The following is a 26,827-nucleotide window of genomic DNA, read 5'->3' on the forward strand; positions in this document are numbered from 1 at the left end:
ACCTCAACTCTAGCCCTGCCTTCTCACTCTTAGCAGAGAACTATCTCCCAATTCATAGAGTATTTAATAACATACATTGTTTTGTTTTTCTCAATTAAAAAATATTCTACATACCTTCAATTTCCATTTCCTTTTAAAAAGAAATATCCCTCCTCTTATACAATAAATACGCACATTCTTCTATTTAGATTTCTCTCTAACTCTTTATGTGTTGTTGAAATTTAGTGCATAGTTGTTTTATTTGAACTAATATTAGGTTAAGCAGTCAGTTCAATCCCTACCTGTGAAATGAAAGTATATAGTCTTTGTTTATTTTGGACACATGAATGATGGTTTACAATCTTTTAGAGGGTCTGAGAACTTAGAAGCTGAAGTCAAGTTTCTGCCGTAGCTTTTTTCGACTCTTAATGAATCCATATTTTTTCTGCTTATCTTCCACCATTGAAAAAGAAACCTGAGGAGAGCAGAAGAGGCAGAGTGGGATCTCCTGCTCAGTACTGTGATCCTGGAGGAAACATTTTTCAGCTCTGTTGTTATGAATGAGAGGCACCCATGGAGCTGTTTGGAGCCAGCCTTGCCTTTACAATGGCAGGTTGATTATTTGGGGGAATGTTTTCAGATTTGAACTGAAAGTGTTTGGGAGTTTTTTCTTCTTATTTGTTTTTAATTAACTGGGACTTTTGAAGAGACTTCCTAAAATAAGTGGTTTCTAGAATGGAAAACTGCTCAAGGTGAAATCTTTTCAACAAAGAACATGTTCCACTCTTTCTACTGCCACATTTGAAGACTTCCAGTTATATAAGTCTACCAGCTACTAAATTTTTACTGCTTATTTAAAAAAAAACAAATGCATTCTTCAATTATGAATTGTTTCTTTTTAAGTGAAGAACATAAGAAAAGTTGAGAGGAGAAAATTGGGTCATGCTATAGTCCTTTTCATTATAGGGGACTGGAATGCAAAAGTAGGAAGTCAAGAAACACCTGGAGTAACAGGCAAATTTGGCCTTGGAGTACAGAATGAAGCAGGGCAAAGGCTAATAGAGTTTTGCCAAGAGAACACACTAGTCATAGTAAACAACCTCTTCCAACAGCACAAGAGAAGACTCTACACATGGACATCACCAGATGGTCAACACCGAAATCAGACTGATTATATTCTTTGCAGCCAAAGATGGAGAAGCTCTATACAGTCAGAAAAAACAGGACCGGGAGCTGACTGTGGCTCAGATCATGAACTCCTTATTGCCAAATTCAGACTTAAATTGAAGAAAGTAGGGAAAACACTAGACCATTCAGGACTGACCTAAATCAAATCCCTTATGATTATACAGTGGAAGTGAGAAATAGATTTAAGGGACTAGATCTTATAGACAGAGTGCCTGATGAACTATGGACGGAAGTTCATGACATTGTACAGGAGACAGGCATCAAGACCATCCCAATGGAAAAGAAATGCAAAAAAGCAAAATGGCTGTCTGAGGAGGCCTTACAAATAGCTGAGAAAAGAAGAGAAGTGAAAAGCAAAGGAGAAAAGGAAAGATATTCCCATTTGAATGCAGAGTTCCAAAGAATAGCAAGGAGAGATAAGAAAGCCTTCCTCAGTGATCAGTGCAAAGAAATAGAGGAAAACAACAGAATGGGAAAGACTTGAGATCTCTTCAAAAAAATTAGAGATACCAAGGGGACATTTTATGCAAAGATGGGCTCGATAAAGGACAGAAATGGTAGGGACCTAACAGAAGCAGAAGATATTAAGAAGAGGTGGCAAGAATACACAGAAGAACTATACAAAAAAGATCTTCATGACTCAGACAATTACGATGGTGTGATCACTCACCTAGAGCCAGACATCCTGGAATGTGAAGTCAAGTGGGCCTTAGGAAGCATCACTGTAAACAAAGGTAGTGGAGGTGATGGAATTCCAGTTGAACTATTTCAAATCCTGAAAGAGGATGCTGTGAAAGTGCTGCACTCAGTATGCCAGCAAATCTGGAAAACTCAGCAGTGGCCCCAGGACTGGAAAAGGTCAGTTTTCATTCCAATGCCAAAGAATGCTCAAACTACCACACAATTGCACTCATCTCACATGCTAGTAAAGTAATGCTCAAAATTTTCCAAGCCAGGCTTCAGCAACATGTGAACTGTGAACTTCCAGATGTTCAAGCTGGTTTTAGAAAAGGCAGAGGAACCAGAGATCAAATTGCCAACATCCACTGGATTATTGAAAAAGCAAGAGTTCCAGAAAAACATCTATTTCTGCTTTATTGACTATGCCGAAGCCTCTGACTGTGTGGATCACAATAAACTGTGGAAAATTCTGAAAGAGATGCGAATACCAGACCACCTGACCTGTCTCTCAGAAACCTGTATGCAGGTCAGGAAGCAAGAGTTAGAACTGGATATGGAACAACCGACTGGTTCCAAATAGGAAAAGGAGTACGTCAAGGCTGTATATTGTCATCCTACTTATTTAACTTATATGCAGAGTATGTCATGAGAAACACTGGGCTGGAAGAAGCACAAGCTGGAATCAAGATTGCCGGGAGAAATATCAATAACCTCAGATATGCAGATGACACCACCCTTATGGCAGAAAGTGAAGAGGAACTAAAAAGCCTCTTGATGAAAGTGAAAGAGAGTGAAAAATTTGGCTTAAAGCTCAACATCCAAAAAATAAAGTCTGACACTGTTTCTGTTGTTTCCCCATCTATTTACCATGAAGTGATGGGACCAGATGCCATGATCTTAGTTTTCTGAATGTTGAGTTTTAAGCTAACTTTTTCACTGTCCTCTTTCACTTTCATCGAGAGGCTTTTTAATTCTTCTTCGCTTTCTGCCATAAGGGTGGTGTCATCTGTGTAGCTGAGGTTATTGATATTTTTCCTGGCAGATATTTCTCCTGATTCCAGCTTGTGCTTCATCCAGCCCGGCATTTCGCATGATGTTCTCTGCATATAAGTTAAATAAGTAGGGTGACAATATACAGCCTTGACGTACTCCTTTCCCAATTTGGAACCAGTCTGTTGTTCCATGTCCAGTTCTAACTGTTGCTTCTTGACCTGCATACAGATTTCTCAGGAGGCAGGTTAGGTAGTCTGGTATTCCCATCTCTTTCAGAATTTTCCACAGTTCATTGTGATCCACTCAGTCCAATGCTTTGGCATAATCAATAAAGTAGATATTTTTCTGGAACTCTCTTGCAAATTATTAATAGGTGGCAAAATTATTAATTGCCTGTTTCTCTCTAGAAGAGCTAGGTTTTTCCACATTCTTACCACTGGTTTTTATCACTTAAAATTATTTTTCTATTTCTTTCTTAATTAAAACAAGCACCCTTTCTTTCAGATGAAAGACTGTTTATATCTCATATATTCCATATATATCCTCTATTTTTAGTTACATGTCTCAACAAAATAGTAGCAAACCAAATCATAATCTCACTTGAAAGAATAAATTGCTAAAAATGTAATTGTGTCAATGGCCATAAACTGATAGTATTTGTTTCTGTATCACTAGATACTGGCACAAAGCCTGGTATATAGTAGACATGCAGTAGTGTTGAACTTAATTTTTTAAATGTATTCTTATTCATTAAATATGTGTTCTGATTTAAATGAAAGAAAGTCTCAATGTTTAGTCTCATTCCTTTGTGTTTTTTTTTTAGGAATGATTTATGAATAGAGGTTGATATTACAGTTCATTACCATGGTAACAATCATAATCTCACAAACACCAGTCTTTTTAAATGACACTTAATCAATCACAAAAGGGCTGAAAAAGTTTTTCATTTGTGTTGTGACATCTTAATAGTTAGCAGTGGTATAAAAGAAAATAATGTAGATATTCAGATAAAAATATGCAATTTTGACTACTTTTTGAGCCATGGGAGCATTTTGAAGTCACTGTATTGCAGGTATATTTGACCTACCTACAATGATAAAACATTGTGCAATAAAAATGGCAAAGAATTTATAGGACTTAAAATCATGAGGCCTGAATTTTAGGTTCCTCTCTGCAACAAATTACTGCCATCATTTAATTTTCCTCATAAAATATGTACAATTTTCTTCTAATTATGGCATAAGATTATATTGGGAATACCTAATGAACTCATACATGTAAATGCATGCTTTAAAGTATGAATTAAATTGTAGGATGTTACTGTCCTTATAGAAGCTGATTTACATAATTTTATATGACCTAAGCAAGGTGGAGATTGGATCTTTGGTTTGCACATATATGTCACTCTACCTTGTAATGGAGTTTTTAATAAATGTTTTAAAATTGATTGTGGTGATCATTGTGCAATTCTGTGGACATAATAAAAACCACTGAATCTCACCCTTTAAAGGGATGAAGTGAACGGTATATGAATTAATTCTCAATAAAGTTGTTTTTTTCAAAAGCCCATTAGTTATTGTTATTGCTGTTCAGTCGTTAAACCACTGAAGAATTTTAGCTGGGTATCTTTTCATGTGGAACTCAACTATCTGGTCATAATAATGGGTTTCCATTCTTAACCTTCCCTTTTGCTGTCATTCAAAAAATCAAACCCTCTAACTTGATAAAACAAAAGGATTCTGCTTCCTTTAGCCCCTAAGAAGGCAATCCAATGTTCTGGTTAAAAGCAGAGGTGTTGGAGCCTTGGGTCCAACCCTCAGCTTTGTCCCTTTAAAGCTGTGTGATAATGATGCTTGGGTCACTCTCTCTGTAGTGAGAATGGTAGGAGTAACTCCATAGGGATGTGGTGTGCATTAAATGAATTAATACAAGTCTTAGAGCAGTGACTTTCAAGTAATTTGTTGTTGGTGGTCAGTCAATAAGTCGTGTCTGACTCTGCGACTCCGTGGACTGCAGGCTGCCAGGCTTCCTTGTCCTTCACTTGCCGGACTCCAGCTCCAGCAGGTCCAGGGGTTCCCTCAGGATGGACGGTGTCGGCGATACGAATGAGAAGACACAGCGAGTCTCAGCGTTTTCAAGTATCTCCCAACTTTATTGTTTTTAAGACAGCTTTTATATTTTTAGTGATATATAGAAACAAATGTAAAGTATAGAGTCATACCAATTCAGCTTAAGGGACATACCGATTCAGCTTAATGGGTATATCTTAATGGGCCTATCAAGTTAGCTCAATGGGCCAGCAGCTTCGACCCTCATCGAAGCCGTTTGCATGTCTTTAGTTACAAAAAAGCCTCATTTTGTTTACATCATCTTCTGGCCTGGTGGCCTGCTAACACCTTGTGACTCTCTATTGATAAAGGTTGATCAATCAGAACACTTTTGTATAGGGCACATCAGGAAAGAATTCATCCACAGGAAGTTTTAAGATAAAACCTGTTTTTGGTAATTTACTCTATGCCTTGAGCTTAACAGAAAAGAATGCAGTTCCATAAAGTCAAAGAACAGCGAGCTGAAGGTCAGCTCTAAGTAAGAATCATCAGTTAAATCTACAATTGTCTTATTATTTGTATTAAAGCTAAACTTTTATTTATATAAATTTTTAACTATTATGCTTTCATTATATAGTCTAAATATGTTAAGAGTAAAAACATAGTGAGTAAATATAGACTAAGTAACAGTTTCATAAAGCAATATTTCTTATATTTCCTAACAAGCCTTTTTTCTTGCAAAGTGTTTTGTGCCCATTGGGGCTTTCTGTGCGGAGGCTCTCAATGCTGTTTTATTATTAAGGAATAGTCATGCACATTAGCTCCAAAGGCACAGGTACATTTATTAAACAAACCAATATGTTAGCAAAAGGAATTTAGATCAGCATACTCTATATCCCAGATAATTTTATTTAGGGTGCTACCGTTCAGGGGCCTTGTTGATATGAGGTTTCAGAATGATCTTTTTTAGAAGGGAATCAGGAAAGGCCTTTTACCTAAGTCATAGAAAATAAGAAGAGGTTTATTATAGTAAACATCAGAAAGACAGATATCTTTAAGGTGAGCGCTGAGGCAGCCTTCCGAGAATCCCTGAGGCCTGAGAAGCCTTGCTCAAATCAGTCCTCTTTTCATGACCCTGTCATGAGTGGGAATCTCGTGAGCTGGCTCCCGGCATTCACTATCTCTCAGAGTTTGTGCAAACTCATGTCCTTTGAGTCTGTGATGCCATCCAACCTCTCATACTGTGTTGCCCACTTCTCCTGTTCTCAGTCTTTCCCAGCATCAGGGTCTTTTCCAATGAGTCAGCTCTTTGCATCAGGTGGCCAAAGTATTGAAGCTTCAGCTTCAGCTTTGGTCCTTCCAATGAATATTTAGGGTTAATTTCCTTTGGGCATGACTACTTTGATCTCCTTGCAATCCAAGGGACTCTCAAGAGTCTTTTCCAACACCACAACTCAAAAGCATCAATTCTTTGGTGCTCAGCTTTCTTTATAGTCCGACTCTCACATCCATACATGACTACTGGAGAAACCATAGCTTTGACTATACGGATCTTTGTCAGCAAAATGATGTCTCTGCTTTTGAATATGCTGTCTAGGTTTGTCATAGCTCTTTTCCAAGGAGCAAGCGTCTTTGAAATTTGTGGTGGCAGTCACTGTCCCAGTGATTTTGGAGCCCAAGAAAATAAAATCTGTCACTGCTTCCACTTTTTACCACGAAGTGGTGGGACCAGTTGCCATGAGCCTAGTTTTTTGAAAATTGAATTTTAAACCAGCTTTTTCACTCTCTTCTTTCTCATCCAAAGGCTCTTTAGTTTACTTTCTGCCATTATAGTTGTATCATCTGTGTATCTGAGGTTGTTGATATTTCCTCCCAGCAATCTCTATTCCAGCTTGCAATTCATCCAGCCTAGCATTTCACATGATGTACTTTGCATATAAGTTAAATAAGCAGGGTGACAATAAGCAGCCTTCTCGTTCTCCTTTCCCAATTTTGAACCAGTCCATTGTTCCATGTCTGGTTCTAACTGTTGCTTTTTGACCTACATACAGGTTTTGCAGGAGACAGGTAAGGTCGTCTGGTATTCCCATCTCTTTAGCAATTTTCCAACAGTTTGTTGTGATCCACACAGTCAATGGGTAAGAGCAGCTCTTACTATCATGATCTAAATCCAAACAGTGACCCTTCTTGTCATATTCTCAAACTCATTAAGGTGTTCTGATATATAAAGAGCTCTCCCTTGAGGATTCCATCATTTAGTAATAGAAAACATGGATAGAAAATTTGAAATGAAAACAGTTCCTTTTATGTATGCTCAGATTTCCTTTTATGTTTACTCAGATTTTTATTCAAGGATATCTTTCTCTTGTATGGTCACTTTCCTGTAGAAGGAAGAAATAACTATAGTTCTTTAGTTGTTTACTTTTGTGAAGTGTGATGAGAGAACGTTTGTATATGTTAAATAGCCATATCCTTTTTGATAACATAATACATATTATATGTTTAAAATATCCAGTGTAGACTTCATGTATACTCAAATGGATGTGCCTGGCACACAGCAGTGTTCAATAAATCCTTGAAAAACTAAATGGATGAATGAGCTCAAACAATATGAAATTATTTCCAGTTTCACTGAGGTCATGCCCTGGTGCTTAGCAGCAAATTGGTTGTGATGTTATTACCATCACTTTGTGTTTATATATTGCATTTTGCTTTACAAAGCACGTTTACATCTTATTTTGACAATAGCTTAATACATATAAGATATGTATTTTGTGATTCCAGTTATACATACTACAATTGCATATGCTTGTGTAATGCATCTTGCTTAGAAACATTTCCATAAGTTGTGTATTAACTCTTTTCATCCTCAGAACAATTTTATGAGGTAGATTGGACAGGTAACGGTCTTAATTTTCAAAGGAGAAAAAAAGTTACTGTACAACTATATAAGGAATTTAATAATAGAATTAGATAAATTGTGGAGTTAAGACAAAAATGGAAACTTAATGCTTCATTTTGACTTGGATTACATGCCCATTTTGGTACCTCCATGGCCTGAAGAAAACAATGTTTTAATTGTTCAGACCTGGTAATTATGTTCTCTGTGGGGCTTTTAAACTACATAGACTAAGAGAAGGAGGGAAAATTCTTCAAATGAAAATGTGGTTCTGTTTTCAGAAGAAGGATTGGAGGCTGGGTTGGCAAAAATAAATAACTGAATGTTGTGACATCTATACAGCTTTTTACCACAGTTGCCTGTGACTTGGATTTCTATATTTCTATAAACAAACATTAGTGAAATGGTCAGTTCCAAGTTGTTTATCACTTCCTTTCTCTAATGTCCCTGACATACCATATCCAGACTATACCAAACATTTTTATAGATTTGGAACAGTCATGCTTCCTGAAACCTTTTTTGAAAACTGAAGTAGTGTTGATTTACAGTGTTTTATGAAAGAAATAATGCCATTTGCAGCAATTTTGACATTGATGGAACTAGAGATTATCATACTAAGTTAAGTAAGCCAGAAAGAAAAAGACAAGTACCATATGATATCAGTTACATGTTGAACCTAAAATATGAAGTGTTTTATTTAACTTAAAAATTTATTTTAATAACTTCAGAAAATTTAAATTTTGCAGCCAGTAAATTTGTTGTTTTTTAATTAAAAAACAAACAAAATAGCATGTATGGAAGAGGTAGGTAGTTTTTTGTTTTTTTTTTTAATGGTGAATAGAGTAGAAGTACAATGACTCAGATCTTTGAGAGGTAAAGAGAATTCCAAGTCTGTTTGAGAGTGCTAAAAATTCTAAAATAGTGTGTTTTATCCTGAATTGAATGAATAACAAAAATAGCAGAAATACTTCAATACATAAGATCATAAAAATCACACATATGTTTAAAAATCATTAGGACTGGCTAGCTGGGCAGGCTCCCACCTGGGTGGCCTCATGCACTGCAGCCACCACTTTGACTGGCTCTTAATGGCCCAACTGCCACTTCGGCAGGCTCCTGAGCCAACTGCTGCCTTCGTGGACTCTGGGAGCAGATGTCAGTAAGTTGTCCACATGTAGAGGTGGGGTGGAAACCATAGCTGAGCCCCAGGTGTTGAGTGACTTAGGAAGCAGGGCTGAAATCTCTCCCCACCGCTGCATATGCTGTGGATTTATATCTCCACTGCCCCCTTTGTAAATTTAGCACTAGCAGGACGTCTGAATGGACAATGGATGCTACTGCAGCTGAGACAGGTCTGGTCTTAGCAGCTGTGGATTTTGTGGGTGCGTGCTGGTGGGGCCCAGGCCAGGCCAGGATCTGAGCTACCTCCAAAGCTCCACTGTGGGTCAAAGTACATGACCACGGTGGTCTTGGGACCAGACTTCAGTGGATCTGTACTGGTGGTCTTGTGAAAACAACACCTGAGGGACGGTAGGGCTGATCTCTGGCATTTCCATAATTGAGGTGGGGTTGAGGACAGGGCCAACAACAGCAGGTGAAAGGTGATACAAGAGAGCACACTTGCTAGTGAACAGCTCTGGCAGAGGAGTACTCAGAGGCTCCTCTCAGTGGGAGTATAACAGTTGCACCTACCTCATACTGCAGCTCAGAAATGGATCTGGGGGTTTCCATCCCAACAACTAGGCAGCAGACTCTGCCCTTCACAGGGCAGTGACAACCACAGAGCAAAGAGGAGACCCCGCTTAATATCCAGTGCAAGCTCTGGTCACCACAACACCAGTCACACCCCCTCTCAAGGGGATAGTGGCCAGCATACACTGAGGAAAGAGACGCAGGCATCCATACTAAAAACATCCCTCGTACCAAAAGTACTAAATGTGTGCAGGGATGTGCCCACAGGGATGTGCTCACATAAGAATAGCCCTCCAAGGCCACAGTAGATAATTGTTTCTTCTGAACTCATAGAGCAAGAGAAATATAAGTAAAACGAAGAAGCAGAAGAACCACTCCCAGTCAAAAGATCAAGAGAATTCCCCTGAAATAACAAACAACGAAACAGACCTCTTCAGTCTAATAAATACTGAGTTCAAAAACGAAATAATAAAAATACTGAAGAAATTAAGAGAGTCTATTGACAAAATTGTAGATTACTATAATTAGAATGTATAAGGAACTAGAAACTATAAGGAAGAACAAAGAAAAATTAGAAATTGTTTTGCACAGACAAAATCTGAACTAAAATCAATGAATAGCAAAATGAATAATTCAAAAGAACAAAAAAGTGATCTGGAAGATAGAATAATGGAAATTACCCGATTAGAACCACAGGCAGAAGCTCAAATGAAAGGGAACCGCCATAAGGCTATCAGCTATTTTCTCTATAGAAATGTTGCAGGCCAGAAGGGATTGGCAAGACATACTCAAAGTCCTGCTGCTGCTACTGCTAAGTCGCTTCAGTCATGTCCGACTCTGTGTGACCCCATAGACAGCAGCCCACCAGGCTCTGCCATCCCTGGGATTCTCCGGGCAAGAACACTGGAGTGGGTTGCCATTTCCTTCTCCAATGCATGAAAGTGAAAAGTGAAAGTGAAGTCGTTCAGTCGTGTCTGACTCTTCGTGACCCCATGGACTGCAGCCTACCAGGCTCCGCCGTCCATGGGATTTTCCAGGCAAGAGTACTGGAGTGGGTTGCCATTGCCTTCTCCAATTCAAAGTCCTAAAAGGGAAAAAATCTGCAACCTAGAACACTCTACTCAGGAAGATTAACATTTAGAATAGAAGGAGAAATAAAGAATTTCTCAGATAAGCAAAGACTAAAAGAATACTTCCAACCCAGAGATCGAATCCAGGTCTCCTGCATTGCAGGCGGATTCTTTACCAACTGAGTCACAAGGGAAGTCCAAAACCTATCCTAAAGGAAATATTGAAAAGTCTTCTCTAAATAGAAAAGAAGTAAGAAACTATAGGAAAGAGAAAATCACAATTGAAAAGTAAATCCCTTAAAGAAAAATATTAGCAAATAACAACACATAAAAAGAATCATACAGTACGAACAAGTTGGATTCATCCCAGGGTCACAAAGATGGTTCAACATTCACAAATCAATCAATGTGATATAGCACGTCAACAAAAGAAAAAAAACCCACATGATCACATCAATAGATACAGAAAAATCATGCAGTAAAATTAATATCCATTCATGATAAAAACCCTTACAAAAGTGGGGTATAGAGGGAACATATATCAACATAATAAAAGTTATTTATGACAAACCCACAGCCAATATAATAGCTAATGGTGGGAAGCTGAAAGCCTTCCTGCTAAAATCTGGAACAAGACAAGTATGCCCGTTCTCACTACTTTTCTTCAATATAGTATTGGAAATCATAGTCACAGCAATCAAACAAAAAGAATAAAAGTATTCAAACTGGTTGTTGTGCAGTTGCTCAGTTGTGTCCAACTCTTTGCTACCCTGTGGACTGCAGCACGCCAGGCCTCCCTGTCCATCACCAACTCCCAGAACTTACTCAAAGTTACTCAAACTTTCTCAACTTACTCATGTCCACTGAGTCGGTGATGCCATCCAACCATCTCATCCTCTGTTGTCCCCTTCTCCCACCTTCAATCTTTCCTAGCATCAGGGTCTTTTCCAATGAGTCGGCTTTTCTCATCAGGCGGCTGAAGTATGGGAGCTTCAGCTTCAGCATCAGTCCTTTCAATGAATATTCGGGACTGATTTCCTTTATTTTTAAAAAAAATTTTTTTTTAATTTTTTTATTTTACAATATTGTGTTGGTTTTGCCATACATTGACATGAATCTGCCATGAGTGTACATGTGTTCCTCATCCAGAACCCCCCTCCCACCTCCCTCCCCATCGCATCCCTCTGGGTCATCCCAGTGCACCAGCCCCAAGCACCCTGTATCATGCATCGAACCTGGACTGGCGATTCGTTTCACATATGGTAATTTACATGCTTCAGTGCCATTCTCCCATATCATCCCGCCTTCTCCCTCTCCCATAGAGTCCAAAAGACTGTTCTATACATCTGTGTCTCTTTTGCTGTCTTGCATACAGGGTTATCATTACCATCTTTCTAAATTCCATATATATGTGTTAGTATACTGTATTGGTATTTTTCTTTCTGGCTTACTTCACTCTGTATAATAGGCTCCAGTTTAATCCACCTCATTAGAACTGATTCGAATGTATCTTTTTAATGGCTGAGTAATATTCCATTGTGTATATGTACCACAGCTTCCTTATCCATTCGTCTGCTGGTAGACATCTAGGTTGCTTCCATGTCCTGGCTATTATAAACAGTGCTGCGATGAACACTGGGGTACATGTGTCTTTCAATTCTGGTTTCCTCAGTGTGTATGCCCAGCAGTGGGATTGCTGGGTCATAAGGCAGTTCTATTTCCAGTTTTTTAAAGGAATCTCCACGCTCTTCTCCATAGTGGCTGTCCTAGTTTGCATTCCCACCAACAGTGTAATAGGGTTCCCTTTTCTCCACACCCTCTCCAGCATTTATTGCTTGTAGACTTTTGGATAGCAGCCATTCTGACGGGCGTGAAATGGTACCTCATTGTGGCTTTGATTTGCTTTTCTCTGGCAATGAGTGATGTTGAGCATCTTTTCATGTGTTTGTTAGCCATCTGTATGTCTTCTTTGGAGAAATGTAAGTTTAGTTCTTTGGCCCACTTTTTTTTTTTTTTAATAAATTTATTTTAGTTGGGGGCTAATTACTTTACAATATTGTAATAGTTTTTGCCATACATTGACATGAATCAGCCATGAGTTTACATGTGTTCCCCTTCCTGGACCCCCCACCCACCTCCCTCCCCATCCCATCCCTCTGGGTCATCCCATTGCCCCAGCCCTGAGCCTTTGTCTCATGCATCGAACATGGAATGGTGTTCTGTTTCACATATGATAATATACATGTTTCAATGCTATTCTCCCAGAACATCCCACCCTCACCTTCTCCCTCAGAGTCCATAAAATTGTTCTATGCATCTGTGTCTCTTATTCTGTCTCGCATATAGGGTTATCGTTACCATCTTTCAAATTCCATATATATGCATTAGTATACTGTATTGTTGTTTTTCTTTCTGGCTTACTTCACTCTGTATAATGGGCTCCAGTTTCATCCATCTCAATAGAACTGATTCAAATGTATTTTTTTTAATGGCTGAGTAATATTCCATTGTGACTTTTTGATTGGGTTGTTTATTTTTCTGGAATTGAGCTGCAGGAGTTGCTGTATATTTTTGAGATTAATTCTTTGCCCATTGCTTCATTTGCTATTATTTTCTCCCATTCTGAAGGCTGTCTTTTCACCTTGCTTATAGTTTCCTTTGTTGTGCAAAAGCTTTTAATTTTAATTAAGTCCCATTTGTTTATTTTTGCTTTTATTTCCAATATTCTGGGAGGTGGGTCATAGAGGATCCTGCTGTGGTTTATGTCGGAGAGTGTTTTGCCTATGTTTTCCTCTAGGAGTTATATAGTTTCTGGTCTTACATTTAGATCTTTAATCCATTTTGAGTTTATTTTTGTGTATGGTGTTAAAAAGTGTTCTAGTTTCATTCTTTTACAAGTGGTTGACCAGTTTTCTTAGCACCACTTGTTAAAGAGATTGTCTTTTCTCCATTGTATATTCTTGCCTCCTTTGTCTAAGATAAGGTGTCCATAGGTGCGTGGATTTATCTCTGGGCTTTCTATTTTGTTCCATTGATCTATATTTCTGTCTTTGTGCCAGTACCATACTATCTTGATGACTGTGTCTTTGTAGTAGAGCCTGATGTCAGGCAGGTTGATTCCTCCAGTTCCATTCTTCTTTCTCAAGATTGCTTTGGCTATTTGAGGTTTTTTGTATTTCCATACAAATTGTGAATTATTTGTTCTAGTTCTCTGAAAAATACCATTGGTAGCTTGATAGGGATTGCATTGAATCTATAGACTGCTTTGGGCAGTATACTCATTTTCAGTATATTGATTCTTCCGATCCATGAAGACAGTGTATTTCTACATCTATTTGTGTCCTCTTTGATTTCTTTCACCAGTGTTTTATAGTTTTCTATATATAGGTCTTTTGTTTCTTTAGGTAGATATATTCCTAAGTATTTTATTCGTTTCATTGCAATGGTGAATAGAATTGTTTCCTTAATTTCTCTTTCTGTTTTCTCATTGTTAGTGTATAGGAATGCAAGGGGTTGCTGTGTGTTGATTTTATATCCTGCAACTTTACTATTTTCATTGATTAGCTCTAGTAATTTTCTGGTGGAGTCTTTAGGGTTTTCTATGTAGAGGATTATGTCATCTGCAAAAAGTGAGAGCTTTACTTCTTCTTTTCCAATCTGGATTCCTTTTATTTCTTTTTCTGCTCTGATTGCTGTGGCCAAAACTTCCAAAACTATGTTGAATAGTAGTGGTGAGTGTGGGCACCCTTGTCTTGTTCCTGACTTTAGGGTAAATGCTTTCAATTTTTTCACCATTGAGGATAATGTTTGCTGTGGGTTTGTCATATATAGCTTTTATTATGTTGAGGTATGTTCCTTCTATTCCTGCTTTCTGGAGGGTTTTTATCATAAATGGATGCTGAATTTTGTCAAAGGCTTTTTCTGCATCTATTGAGATAACCATATGGTTTTTATCTTTCAATTTGTTAATGTGCTGTATTACATTGATTGATTTGTGGATATTGAAGAATCTTTGCATCTCTGGAATAAAGCCCACTTGGTCATGATGTATGATCTTTTTAATATGTTGTTGGATTCTGTTTGCTAAGATTTTTGTTAAGGATTTTTTCATCTATGTTCATCAGTGATATTGGCCTATAGTTTTCTTTTTTTGTGGCATCTTTGTCAGGTTTTGGTATTGGGGTGATGGTGGCCTTATAGAATGAGTTTGGAAGTTTACCTTCCTCTGAAATTTTCTGGAAGAGTTTGAGTAGGATAGGTGTTATCTCTTCTCCAAATTTTTGGTAGAATTCAGCTGTGAAGCTGTCTGGTCCTGGACTTTTGTTCGTTGGAAGATTTCTGATTACAGTTTCAATTTCCATGCTTGTGATGTGTCTGTTACGATTTTCTATTTCTTCCTGGTTCAGTTTTGGAAAGTTGTACTTTTCTAAGAATTTGTCCATTTCTTCCAAGTTGTCCATTGTATTTGCATATAGTTGCTGGTAATAGTCTCTTATGATCCTTTGTATTTCTGTGTTGTCTGTTGTGATCTCTCCATTTTCATTTCTAATTTTGTTGATATGATTTTTCTCCCTTTGTTTCTTGATGAGTGTGGTTAATGGTTTGTCAATTTTATTTATCTTCGCAAAAAAACAGCTTTTGGCTTTGTTGATTTTTGCTATGGTCTCTTGTGTTTCTTTTGCATTTATTTCTGCCCTAATTTTTAAGATTTCTTTCCTTCTACTAACCCTGGGGTTCTTCATTTCTTCCTTTCCTAGTTGCTTTAGGTGTAGAGTTAGGTTTTTATTTGACTTTTTTCTTGGTTCTTGAGGTAAGCCTGTATTGCTATGAACCTTCCCCTTAGCACTGTTTTTACAGTGTCCCATGGGTTTTGGGTTGTTTTGTTTTCATTTTCATTCGTTTCTATGCATATTTTGATTTCTTTTTTGATTTCTTCTGTGATTTGTTGGTTATTCAGCAGCATGTTGTTCAGCCTCCATACGTTGGAATTTTTAATAGTTTTTCTCCTGTAATTGACATATAATCTTACCGCATTGTGGTCAGAAAAGATGCTTGGAATGATTTCAACTTTTTTGAATTAACCAAGGCTAGATTTATGGCCCAGGATGTGATCTCTTCTGGAGAAGGTTCTGTGTGTGCTTGAGAAAAAGGTGAAATTCATTGTTTTGGGGTGAAATGTCCTATAGATATCAATTAGGTCTAACTGGTCTATGTATCATTTAAAGTTTGTGTTTCCTTGTTAATTTTCTGTTTAGTTGATCTATCCATAGGTGTGAGTGGGATATTAAAGTCTCCCACTATTACTGTGTTATCGTTAATTTCCCCTTTCATATTGTTAACATTTGCCTTACATATTGCGGTGCTCCTATGTTGGGTGCATATATATTTATAATTGTTATATCTTCTTCTTGGATTTATCCTTTGATCATTATGTAGTGTCCATCTTTGTCTCTTTTCACAGCCTTTGTTTTAAAGTGTATTTTATCTGGTATGAGTATTGCTACTCCTGCTTTCTTTTGGTCTCTATTTGCAGGAAATATGTTTTTCCAGCCCTTCACTTTCAGTCTGTATGTGTCCCTTGTTTCGAGGTGGGTCTCTTGTAGACAACATATATAGGGGTTTTGTTTTTGTATCCATTCAGCCAGTCTTTGTATTTTGGTTGGGGCATTCAACCCATTTACATTTAAGGTAATTATTGATAAGTATGATCCTGTTGCCATTTACTTTATTGTTTTGGGTTCGAGTTCATTCACCCTTTCCGTGTTTCCTGTCTAGAGAAGATCCTTTAGCATTTGTTGGAGAGCTGGTTTGGTGGTGCTGAATTCTCTCAGCCTTTGCTTGTCTGTAAAGCTTTTGATTTCTCCTTCACATTTGAATGAGATCCTTGCTGGGTACAGTAATCTGGGCTGTAGGTTTTTCTTTCATCACTTTAAGTATGTTCTGCCATTCCCTTCTGGACTGAAGAGTTTCTATTGAAAGATCAGCTGTTATCCTTATGGGGATCCCCTTGTGTGTTATCTGTTGCTTTTTCCTTGTTGCTTTTAATATTTGTTCTTTGTGTTTGATCTTTGCTAGTTTGATTAATGTGTGTCTTCACCTTGGGTTTATCCTGTTTGGGACTCTCTGAGTTTCTCAGACTTGGTTGGCTGTTTCCTTACCCATTTTAGGGAAGTTTTCAACTATTATCTCCTGAAGTATTTTCTCATGGTCTTTCTTTTTGTCTTCTTCTTCTGGGACTCCTATGATTCAAATGTTGGTGCATTTGACACTGTCCCAGAGGTCTCTGAGGTTGTCCTCGTTTCTTTTAATTCTTTTTTCTTTTTTCCTCCCTGTTTCATTTATTTCTACCATTCTATCTTCTACCTCACTTATCCTATCATCTGCCTCTGTTATTCTACTGTTGGTTCCCTCCAGAGTGGTTTTGATCTCATTTATTGCATTATTCATTATATATTGACTCTTTTTTATTTCTTCTAGGTCCTTGTTAAAAGTTTCTTGCATATTCTCGATCTTTGTCTCCAGGTTATTTATCTGTAACTCCAATTTGTTTTCAAGATTTTGGATCATTTTCACTATCATTATTCAGAATTCTTTATCAGGTAGATTCCCTATCACTTCCTCTTTTGTTTGGTTTGGTGGGCATTTATCCTGTTCCTTTACCTGCTGCGTATTTCTCTGCCTTTTCATCTTGTTTATATTGCTGTGTTTGGGGTGGCCTTTCTGTATTCTGGCAGTTTGTGGTTCCTCTTTGTTGTGGAGGTTCCTCCCTGTGGGTTTGGTTGGACGGGTGGCTTGTCAAGGTTTCCTGGTTGGGGAAGCTTGTGTCGGTGTTCTGGTGGGTGGAGCTGGATCTCTTCTCTCTGGAGTGCAGTTGAAGTGTCCAGTAATGACTTTTTAGATATCAATGTGTTTGGTGTGACTTTGGGCAGCCTGTATATTGAAGCTCAGGGATATGTTCCTGTGTTGCTGGAGAATTTGCGTGGTATATCTTACTCTGGGACTTGTTGGTCCTTGGGTGGTGCTTGGTTTCAGTGTAGGTATGGAGGCGTTTGATGAGCTCCTATCGATTAATGCTTTCTGGATTCAGAAGTTCTCTGGTGTTCTCAGGATTTGGACTTAAGCCTCCTGCCTCTGGTTTTCAGTCTTATTTTTACAGTAGCCTCAAGACTTCTCCATCTATACAGCACCGATGATAAAACATCTAGGTTAATGATGAAAAGTTTTTCCACAGTGAGGGACACTCGGAGAGGTACACAGAGTTACATGGAGAAGAGAGGAGGGAGGAGGGAGATAGAGGTGACCAGGAGGAGAAGAGGGGAATCAAAAGGGGAGAGAGCAAGCTAGCCAGTAATCACTTCCCTATGTGCTCTCCACAGTCTGGATCCCTCAGAGATGTTCATGGAGTTACACAGAGAAGGGAAGAGGAAGGAAGGATACAGAGGTGGCCAGGAGGAGAAAAGGGGGAATCAAAAGGAGAGAATCAGATCCAGCCAGTAATCAGTACCCTAAGTGTTCTCCACAGCCCAGAACACACCAAGAGATTCACAGAGTTGGGTAGAGAAGAAAAGGGGGAGGGGGGAGATAGAGGTGACCTCGTGGAGAAAAAGGAGAGTCAAAAGGGGGAGAGAGCACTCAAGCCAGTAATCTCGCTCCCAAGTAGAAATGGGTACTGAAGATTGGGTTCTTAAAGATACAAAGTTGATAACACATACCAAAAAGCAAAGATTAAAAATCTAGAGTAGAGGTTAGAGTCTCAAAAATACAATATTAAAAAAAAAAGTCACAAAAATTATAAAATATATACATATGAAGTTTGCTTTAAAAATACGGTCTTTTTTTTTGCAAGGTAATAGTAGGTTATAAAAATGAAAATTGAAGGAGTAATAGGGGACTTAAAAATAATTTAAAATTTTTTTAAAATTTAAAAATGATAATAGTAAAAATATATCTAGGACTTTCTCTGGAGCTGTTGTGGACAGTGTGGGGTCAGTTCATTTTCAGATAGTTCCTTGGTCCAGCTTGTACTTCTCAAGGTCTAAAGGTCCCTTCCTATGTAGTCGGTGCTAACTACAGGGTTTTAATCTATTGCACCTATCGCTTCCAAAGCAGTTCCCTCTGTTTATTTTAGCTTCTTCTGTTTGCTGGTCTCTTCAGTGTCTAATTTCCGCCCTGACACAAGGAGGGGTGGTGGTGGTCACTTTTTTTATTCTCACTTGTTCAGTCGTGCTGTGGGGAGGGAGGAACACTGCAAACAAATATCACTGTCATGTGCTCACAGTGATTCAGCCACACTGGGTTTGCCCCTGCTCATGGTGTGTGCTTTCCTAGTCTACACTCCTCAGGCTCTAGGTTCCTCTGCTGGGAACTGTTTGAGGCGGGCCCCTGAGTTGCCTGTACTTCCCAGTTCTAAGCCTCTCAGGTTCAGGTTCTCAGGTACTCCACAAAGGCGCAGACTTGGTTGAGCCTGCATTTTGTGCCCTTCCCAGGTCCGAGCAGCTCAGGTGGCCAGGTGTTTGGCAAGCGCAGCTGGGGGCTGCAGCTTATCCCCTCTCCTGTCCCAGCTGCTCGGTTTTGGGTGTACCATGGGCAAGCCTTTTCAGGTGTGCTGTGTGTCTCTTCTGGGGAGCTGATCTCTGGCTGCAACCCTCCCGGCAGATGTCGACTGTCCAGAATCCCAAGAAGTCTTGGTTAGCAACGTAGTCTGCTTGCACTTTGGTATAGGATGCCTCTCTGGGGTCACGATTGCCCCCTTCCGGCTCTGGCTGCCCTCCACTGCCTGTCTCTGGCGGGGGATGGGCTGGTCCACAGCCAGCTAGCTCTGCTCAGTCCTTCATTCTGTGAGCGGGCCTGGTGGTGTCTTAGGTTAAGGCTTTTCCCGGGATAGCTATCCCACAGTCTGGGTTGCTATCTCAAGCTAGTTACCTCAGATTTCCCTCAGGGCATTCAGGCCCACTCCTTACCCAAAGCAATGCAGCCTTCCCCTCCTTGTCCAGTCCCTGCTTGCTAGTGGGGGATGCATGCGTCTGGGCTGCTGCTCTGCTAGTAGTTGCTGTTAGGCACATAATCTGTGGGTTTTAATTATTTATTTATTTTTCCTCCCGGTTATTTTGCCCCCTGAGATTCCAGGGCTCACCATAGACCCGCCAGAGAGAGTGTTTCCTGGTGTTTGGAAACTTCTCTCTTTTTTAAGATTCCCTTCCCAGGACAGATCTCCATCCCTACCTCTTTTGTCTCTCTTTTTAATCTTGTTCTACCTCCTTTCAAAGACAATGGGCTTCGTTTCTGGGTGCCTGATGTCCTCTGCCAGCATTCAGAAGTTGTTTTGTGGTATTTGCTTGGCGTTTAAATGTTCTTTCGATGAATTTGTGGGGGAGAAAGTGGTCTCCCCATCCTACTCCTCTGCCATCTTAGGATCATCTCTCCTGGTTTCCTTTAGGATTGACTGGTTTGATCTCCTTGCAGTCCAAGGGACTCTCAAGAGTCTTCTCCAACACCACAGTTCAAAAGCATCAATTCTTCAGCACTCAGCCTTCTTTATGGTCCAACTCACATCCATACATGACTTTTGGAAAAATCATAGCTTTTACTAGATTGACCTTTACTGGCAAAGTAATGTCTCTGCTTTTTAATATGCTATCTAGGTTTGTCATAGCTTTTCTTTCAAGAAGCAAATGTCTTAATTTCTTGGCTTCAGTCACCATCTGCAGGGATTTTGGGGCCCAAGAAAATAAAGTCTGTCACTGTTTCCATTGTTTCCCCATCTATTTACCATAAAGTGATGGGACCAGATGTCATGATCTTCATTTTTTGAATGTTAAGTTTTAAGTCAACTTTTTCACTCCTCTGTTTCACCTTCATCAAGAGGCTCTTTAGTTCTTCTTCGCTTTCTGCCAAAAGGGTGGTGTCATCTGCGTATCTGAGGTTATTGATATTTCTCCCGGCAATCTTGATTCAAATTGGTAAGGAAGAGGTAAAATTGTCATTATGTGCAGCTAATATCATACTAGATAGAGGAACTCTAAAGACTCCAAACAGGAACTACTAGAACAGAAAACTGAATTCAGTAAAGTAGCAGTATATAAGATTAACACACAGAAATTAGTTGCATTTCATACACGAACATTGAAATATAAGCAAAGGAATGTAAACAAGCGATCTGTTTTAAAATCTAATTAAAAAAATACTTGGGAACAAGCCTCACCAAGGTGGTGAAAGACTTATATCATGATAACTACAAAACATTAGTAAAGTAAATTGAAGATGATTGAAAGAAATGTAAATACATCCTATCCTCTTGGGTTGAAAGAATTAATATTGTAAAATAACCATATTACTCAGAACAATCTACAAATTTAATGTGAGCTCTATCAAATTACCCATTTCACAGAACTACAACAAATAATCCTTAAAGTTATATGGAAACTTATAGTTAAAGCTATGTTTTTTTTCAGTATTCATGTATGGATGTGAGAATTGGACCATAAAGAAGGTAGATACCAAAAAATTGAGGCTTTTGAATTGTGGTGTTGAAAAGGATGCTTGAGAGTCCCTTGGATTTCAAGATCAAACCAATCAATCTTAAAGGAAATCAACCCTGAATATTCATCAGAAGGACTGATGCTGAAGCTGAAGTTACAATACTTCAGCCCCCTGATAAGAAGAGTTGACTCACTGGAAAAGACACTGATGCTGGAAAAGATAGAGGGCAGGAGGAGAAGGGGGAAACAAATGATGAGATGGTTGGATGGCATCACCGACTCTATGGACATGAGTTTGAGCAGGCTCTAAGAGATAGTGAGGGACAGGGAAGCCTAGCATGCTGCAGTTCATGAGGTCGCAAAGATTCAGACATGACTTAGTGACTGAACAACAACACAGAAGATCCAGAATTGCCAAAATAATACTGAGGAGAAAGAACAAAGCAGGAGACATAATTCCCTCCCCTCCTCCAGGTTTAAGGCAATGTTGCAAAGCTAGTAATCCAAACACTGTGGTACTGGCACAAAAGTAGAAATGCTGATCAATGGAACAGAATAGAGAGCCCAGAAATAAACCTACACAGAATTAATCTTTGACAAAGTAAGCAAAAATATACAGCAGGAAAAAGACAGCTCTTCAGCAAGTGGTGTTGGGCAAGTTGAACAGCTGCATGTACATCAGTGAAGTTAGAACAGACCCTCATGTCATACACAAAAACTCAAAATGGCTTAAAAGACTTAAATATAACACAAGACACCATAAAACTCCTAGAAAACAACACAGGCAAAACATTCTCTGACATAAATCATACCAATGTTTTCTTGGGTCAGTTCCCCAAGGCAATAGAAATAGGAGCAAGAATAAACGTGGAATCTAATCAACTGTATACGTTTTTGCACAGTGAAGGAAGCTGTAAATGAGTCGAAAAGACAGCCTATGGAATGGGAGAAAATATTTGCAAATGATGAAACCAACAAGGGGTTAATTTCTAAAATATACAGACAGCTCATTAAATTCAATAACAAAAAGCAACCCAATCTAAAAAGGGCAAGAGACCTAAATAGATATTTCTACAAAGAAATCATAGGTGGCCAATAGACACATAAAAAGATGCTCATCATTTCTAATTATTAGAGAAATGCAAATCAAAATTACAATGAGATAGCACCTCACACTGTTCAGAATGGCCATTCTTTTAAAAGATAGACTTTTTAATAAATAAATAATAAATGCTAGAGAGGATGTGGAGAAATGGGAACTCTCTTACACTGTTGCTGGGAATGTAAATTGGTGCAGCCACAGTGGGAAACAGTATGGACATTCCTTAAAAAAATAAAAGTTGAGTTAATATATGATCCAGCAATCCCACTTCTTGGCATATACCCAGACAAAACTGTAAATCAAAAAGATACATGCATACCTATGTTCATAGCAGCACTATTACAATAGCCAAGACATGGAAAGAAGCTGAATGTCCATTGACAGATGAATGGATAAAGAAAACATGGTATATGTACATCATACATATGTATATGTGTGGAATGCTACTCAGCCATTAAAAGGAATAAAATAATGCCATTTGCAGCAACATGAATGGACCTAGAGATTATATGCTAAGTAAGTCTGACAGAGAAAGACAAATATCTTATAATATTGATTATATGTGGAGTCTAAAATATAACACAAATGAACATATCTATGAAACAGATACAGACTCATAGACAGAGAACAGACTTGTGATTGCCAAGGGGGAGGGGGCATGTGAGAGGAAGGGATTGGGAATTTTGGATTAGCAGATGCAAACTATTATGTATAGGATGGAGAAACAACAAAGTCCTACCATATAATACAGGGAACTATTTTCAATATCCTGTACAAACCATAATGAAATAGAATATATATATGCATAACTGAGTTACTTTGCTGTATAGCAGAAATTAACACAACATTGTAAATCAACTGTACTTCTTTTTGAAAAATCATTAGGACTGGAAAAAATGACTGCAAAAGTTTTGGAAAATTTGTCACATACAGATTCAAAGCTCCATGTGAATCTCTGAAACATAGGCTGGTTTTTTACTACTTCAAAGGAGAAGAAATTAGAATAAAGTAGAAATACCAATAAACAGGCAAAAATCTTGATTCCAGTTCAATTTCTGCCCTTTGGAAAAACCACAGAGGTTTCTGGGCTTTGAATGGGCAGGTTTGGGCAGAGTTGGCCTTCCTTGAACTATGCAGTTCTAAGTAGTGCTTTTGAATTGACAGTTGGAAAGGATGTTCAAGACCACGGATTTTATCTTCTTCATCTTACAGGTATGGAAACTGGGGCACAAAGGCATTAATTGATTAATCTATGTGAATATCAGACTGATTATTTTTAAAACTGGGTAGCAAATTGCCAAAAATAATTGATGAAAACTTGATACATAGGGGAAGAATACAATGCTTTTCTCTCACCTCTTCTGTTCAAAATGTTCAACCATTTGTATCTCTTATTACTTGTAGAGAAAAGAGACAAGGTAAAAGGAAGAGGAGAGAGAGAAGAGTAAGGAGAAAAAACGCAGCACAAGAATGTGAGGGATGCTGGAGAAGGCTCATCCTCTGATGTGATAAAACAGTGAAGCTCTTTCTAAGGAATTAGAATAGTCTTACCTTGTGCCCCTCTGTTAAGATTCAACTTATAAGCTTTATTTGCCTAAGTATACTTAGTATATTTAGTATCCTAAGTATACTTTCTGATGGTGCTGGATAAATAGCTCTTAGGAGATATTTTGAACTATATTCTCATATTGTGCTTCAAACTTGGCTTATCTTGGAAGCCATTGGAGTGAAAAGCTATAAATACATTTATAAAACATTTTTAGATTTTTGAAGTTGTTTCAAATGAAGATTTATACTTTTCTCCTCAAGTTACTGAATCACTGAACTAATGTTTCCTAACTGCTGGAGAAGAAATCTTTCCTCTTATTCTCGGTCCTCCATCTGAACTTTTTATTAAGTATGGGCTATTTTCAGAGAACAGTTCTCTTAACTGTTGGAGAACTTTGTTTTAGAATATTTTTATTATTGCATCTTAAAGAAGAGTATATCCTCCAGGGTCATTACAGCTGCAGAGAAATTGATCAAATATTTTTTCTGTACTATCATCTCTTTCTCACCAGTAGGGGGCACCTGAAGATTTGAACCAAATCTTTTAATCCATTTATATTTCAAAAAGTCATATTGACCAAGTTGTATCTAGTTTTAACCCCTTTGGGTTCCTAATTAAAACAAACAAACAAACACACACACATATATATAAAACCCTCTGTTGCCTATCAGTAAATTCCCAACTCCTTAGCTTGGAACTTAGGACCCTTTGTGATCTAACATTTCCTGGTGAAGCCCTTCTTCTTATTCTTCTTTGCTTATCAAGTGCTGTCATGTAACCAGTGTTCAAATGCTTGGTATTTTTTGTATTTCTGTACTTCAATGTCTTTTATCTTGATCTGAAGCACTACCCTGAGTTTTCATGAAATTGAGTTCATGAAATCACAGTTCAGTTGGTACTTTTCTATCATCTCTCCACTGCGTAATACTGGTATCTGTACTTAATGTCAGTAAACAATTTCTAAGTCAGAAGCTCTACATGCAAATGTTGATCAAGAGTTTATTTCCCATTATGTTAAGAAAAATTGTAGTGTGTTTTATACCGCGCCCAAATCCCCCAATCAATTTTCTAAAATGTTTCTGTAATATACATGCCTATGTATAAGAAACTATAATAGGGTTTAAAGCACTTAAACCTATAGTAGTTACTTTATAGGAAATAACATGTGTAACATACTACGATCCAAACACCTTTTCTATATAGGGGGGCAAATAACACAGCAGTAAATACATTTGTTATAGAAACCACAGACAAAAATTATATAGAAAACCAGTCAATTTCCTCTGAGTTGACATTTACCAAGTGATGTATAAATGCAATATTTGAAGAAAGTTGAGAAGCAAGTGTTGGGAGAGTAATTTCTTCGATTCAGTCTAGCTGCAACAAAGATTTGAATGGTAGACCAGTGTCAGAGCTTAGATGCAGCTCAGAGTTTTATTTGGTAAACAAAGGATAGTACACCTCTGAGGCATGAGGGTGGGCTGACCCATGAAGGAGAGGTCCCAACTGTCTTGGCTCCTTCTTTTTAAACATTTTGGCTCCTCCCTTCCCCACAGCCTGCCCTATGCAAATTAGGGCTAGCACTTATTATCAATCAGGAAGGGGGTGTGTTTGTTTCACCTGAGGTTCCCACTCCAGTCTAGGGATTTTTCCTTTGTACCTTTTTCAACAGCCTTTTCCCTTTCTTTGTCTTTTAACTGCTGGCCATTTTGAACTCTTTTTCTCCCCTCTATCTTGATGAACGTGAAAGAGGAGAGTGAAAAAGCTGGCTTAAAACTCAACATTCAAAAAACTAAGATCATGGTATCCTGTCCCATCACTTCATGGCAAATAGATGGGGAAACAATGGAAACAGTGAGAGACTTTATTTTCTTGGGCTCCAAAATCACTGCAGATGGGGACTGCAGCCATGAAATTAAAAGATGCTTTCTCCTTGGAAGAAAAACTATGACCAACCTAGACAGCATATTAAAAAGAAGAGATATTACTTTGCCGACAAAGGTCTGTATAGTCAAAGCTATCATTTTTCCAGTAGTCAGGTATGGAAATGAGAGTTGGACCATAAAGAAAGCTGAGCTTTCTTATCAAATCAAAGAATTGATGCTTTTGAACTGTGATATTGGAGAAGACTCTTGAGAGTCCCTTGGACTGCAAGGAGATCAAACCTGTTAGTCCTAAAGGAAATCAGTCCTGAATATTCATTGGAAGGACTGATGCTGAAGCTGAATCTCCAATAGTTTGGCCACCTGATGGGAAGTACTGACTCATTGGACAAGACCCTGATGCTGGGAAAGACTGAAGGCAGGAGGAGAAAAAGGGGGCAACAGAGGATAAGACGGTTGGATGATATCACCGACTTGATGGACATGAGTTTGAACAAACTCCAGAGGTGGTGATAGACAGGGAGGCCTGGTATGCTGCAGTCAATGGGGTTGCAAAGAGTTGGACACAACTGAGAGACTAAACATGAACTGAAACCCTCAGTACCTCAGAATGTGGCCTGATTTGGAGACAGGGCTTTACTTCAAGTTAAAGTGAGGTCATTTGGGTGGGTCCTAATCAGTAAGACTGGTGTCCTTATAAAAGGAGTAATTTGGACATGCATAAAGAGGTATGCATAAAGACAAAATGATATGAAGAGACACAGGGGAGAGATGGCCATCTACTAGTCAAGGAGAGAGTCCCCTCCCTAACACTCCTTAGAAGGAAAAAACCCTGCCAATAATCTTAATTTGGGGCTTTTGGCCTCTATAACTGTAAGACAGTAAATTTCTGTTCTCTAAGCCTTCCAGTTTGTGTTACATTGTTACAGCAGCCCTAGCAAACCAATATATTGCTCTAAGAGATAGAAGGCTAGTTTAAGACAGAAAGCTTCCTATCTTGCCATATGACACTGTGGTGTCTCTCAGGCATCATATATGCATGTGATTCTGGGGCCCTAATTATTGGGCATCCGTTATTGTATTTGAATGTAACTTGAGAATTTTTTTCTGTACATCCTTTTGTTTAAAATGTTTGGAGTTTTGAGGATGTAAATATGAATGAATAGAAAAATGCAAATATTTTCTAGAATAGAGATTGGTAAACTTTTCCCTAAAGGATCAAATAATAATATTTTAGTCTCTGTGGCCATATGGTCTACATGGCA

General features: G+C 38.4%; 1 protein-coding gene across 7 annotated transcripts in view; it reads left to right on the top strand.

Annotated features, from left to right (window-relative positions):
* Window positions 1–26,827, top strand: part of FBXO4 (F-box protein 4) — a 287,893-nt gene that overhangs the window by 57,693 nt on the left and 203,373 nt on the right. For 2 of the 7 annotated variants that reach the window (XR_014061359.1, XR_014061361.1), the window contains 2 exons: window positions 4,858–4,979; window positions 23,535–24,653. The exons of 3 other annotated variants lie outside the window; for them this stretch is intronic. Coding sequence is in view for 1 of the 4 variants with exons in the window: in XM_081517571.1 (XP_081373697.1) it covers window positions 451–543 (93 nt within the window). In the remaining 3 variants the exon portion in view is untranslated. Of the gene's footprint in view, window positions 1–450; window positions 1,521–4,857; window positions 4,980–23,534; window positions 24,654–26,827 lie in introns of those variants that run through there. 2 more of the 7 variants (XR_014061362.1, XM_081517571.1) reach the window with 1 other exon arrangement.

The sequence above is a fragment of the Giraffa tippelskirchi genome, chromosome 8, assembly GCF_054371585.1.
Source record: "Giraffa tippelskirchi isolate mGirTip1 chromosome 8, T2T-mGirTip1v1.2.pri, whole genome shotgun sequence".
Classification (NCBI taxonomy): Eukaryota; Metazoa; Chordata; class Mammalia; order Artiodactyla; family Giraffidae; genus Giraffa; species Giraffa tippelskirchi.